The sequence below is a fragment of the Capsicum annuum genome, unplaced genomic scaffold (genome assembly GCF_002878395.1).
Source record: "Capsicum annuum cultivar UCD-10X-F1 unplaced genomic scaffold, UCD10Xv1.1 ctg25619, whole genome shotgun sequence".
In the NCBI taxonomy this organism is placed as follows: Eukaryota; Viridiplantae; Streptophyta; class Magnoliopsida; order Solanales; family Solanaceae; genus Capsicum; species Capsicum annuum.
Genome location: NW_025831827.1, coordinates 1 through 1382, shown reverse-complemented (window position 1 = coordinate 1382; position 1382 = coordinate 1). Strand labels below are relative to the sequence as shown.

At 30.0% G+C, this 1382-nt stretch overlaps 1 protein-coding gene across 1 annotated transcript; it reads left to right on the top strand.

Moving 5' to 3' along the window:
* Positions 1 to 406: 406 nt before the first annotated feature.
* On the top strand, positions 407 to 972 carry LOC107856274 (desiccation-related protein PCC13-62-like; the record flags this gene model as incomplete). The annotated part of the gene is made up of 2 exons (XM_047402622.1): positions 407 to 650; positions 824 to 972. Coding segments are annotated over 2 exons (393 nt in total), but the record flags the coding sequence as incomplete, so codon positions are not given.
* Positions 973 to 1382: the final 410 nt, after the last annotated feature.

Here is a 1382-nt window from a genome sequence, read left to right as displayed (position 1 = left end):
TTTTACATTATGCGAAATAGATTACTTGTCTTTAAACAAGGTAGTATTAAAATTACTAGTATAAGCATCCATATCATTTTGTTACTTAATTGAATTATATATATTGAATAATATTGAGATGAAAGGGTCATTTTTATCAATAGTTGGAACTAATATTTATTATTATTATTATGATTGTAAAAACCACATTTTAAGAAAACTTACCCGTAGTGGCCATGTATGAAACGTAAAACTCTTTTTTCGTTGAGTTAAAATTATATACTTAGACAATGTAAATATTATTTGTACACTATCACTGAAGTTTAATATGTATTAGCAGGTTTGTTTTAACATCCTTACTAGATATCTAATTTTCTCTTAACCAAAAATTTATGGATAATCATCTAATAAATGATCCTACAGGTAATTTGGATGGCAGCTAGTTGCAGGATTACTTGGAGTCGAATCAGGTCAAGACGCTGTTCTAAGAGCATTACTTTATGAGCGAGGAAGAGAGAAGGTAGAACCCTATGGGATTACAGTAGCAGAGTTCACAAATCGAATATCAAAGCTGAGGAACAAACTGGGACGCCATGGAATTAAAGATGAAGGACCTAATGTGAAACCGAAAGTAGGTGCTGAAGGGAGGATAAGGGGAAATGTACTTGCAGGTAGTGGCCAAATAAATATTTTGATATAGTGTATTCCTTACATATATATATCAATATATATATATATATATATTAATAAAACTAATATTGATTTATACAGACAAAAGAGATTTTTAGTTAAAAGTGCTCAATTGAATTTTTTTTTGTCGATGTGGTTATACCATTATTTACAGGGGACAAGTACTCGATGGCCTTCGACAGAACGCCGAAAGAAATATTAAGAATAGTGTATGGAAGTGGAAAAGAGAATAAACCCGGTGGATTTTATCCAAAAGGAGCGAAAGGGCAGATAGCAAAATCATATCTAAGGCATGGGGACTAGCTATTTCAAAAAAATACAAAATTATTCCTTACTTCCTGTAAAGTAAATAAAAATAAGTGAGTTATAAAGTGGGTACTAAAAGTGATGTTGGGATATTATATTTGTGTTTAAATATTAATTTATCTTATGAATCGTATCATTAGATCTTATCATATTATACTAAAAGGGGAAAGATCCTACCCTAATGTTGTCTCTCGTGTTTTTGCCCCTATTGTAAACCAAAATGTTATTAAACATCTGATTAAATGAACATATTAAATATATATAGACTAAAATAAATAAACAAAACCGTTTTCGATGCCCGTGGAACTACTGTCAATGGTTTACTCAATTACTTATTGGGCATTTATTACTTGGATCGTAATTAATCATCTAGATTCTAATATTGATAAATCGATTTTAATTAGCAT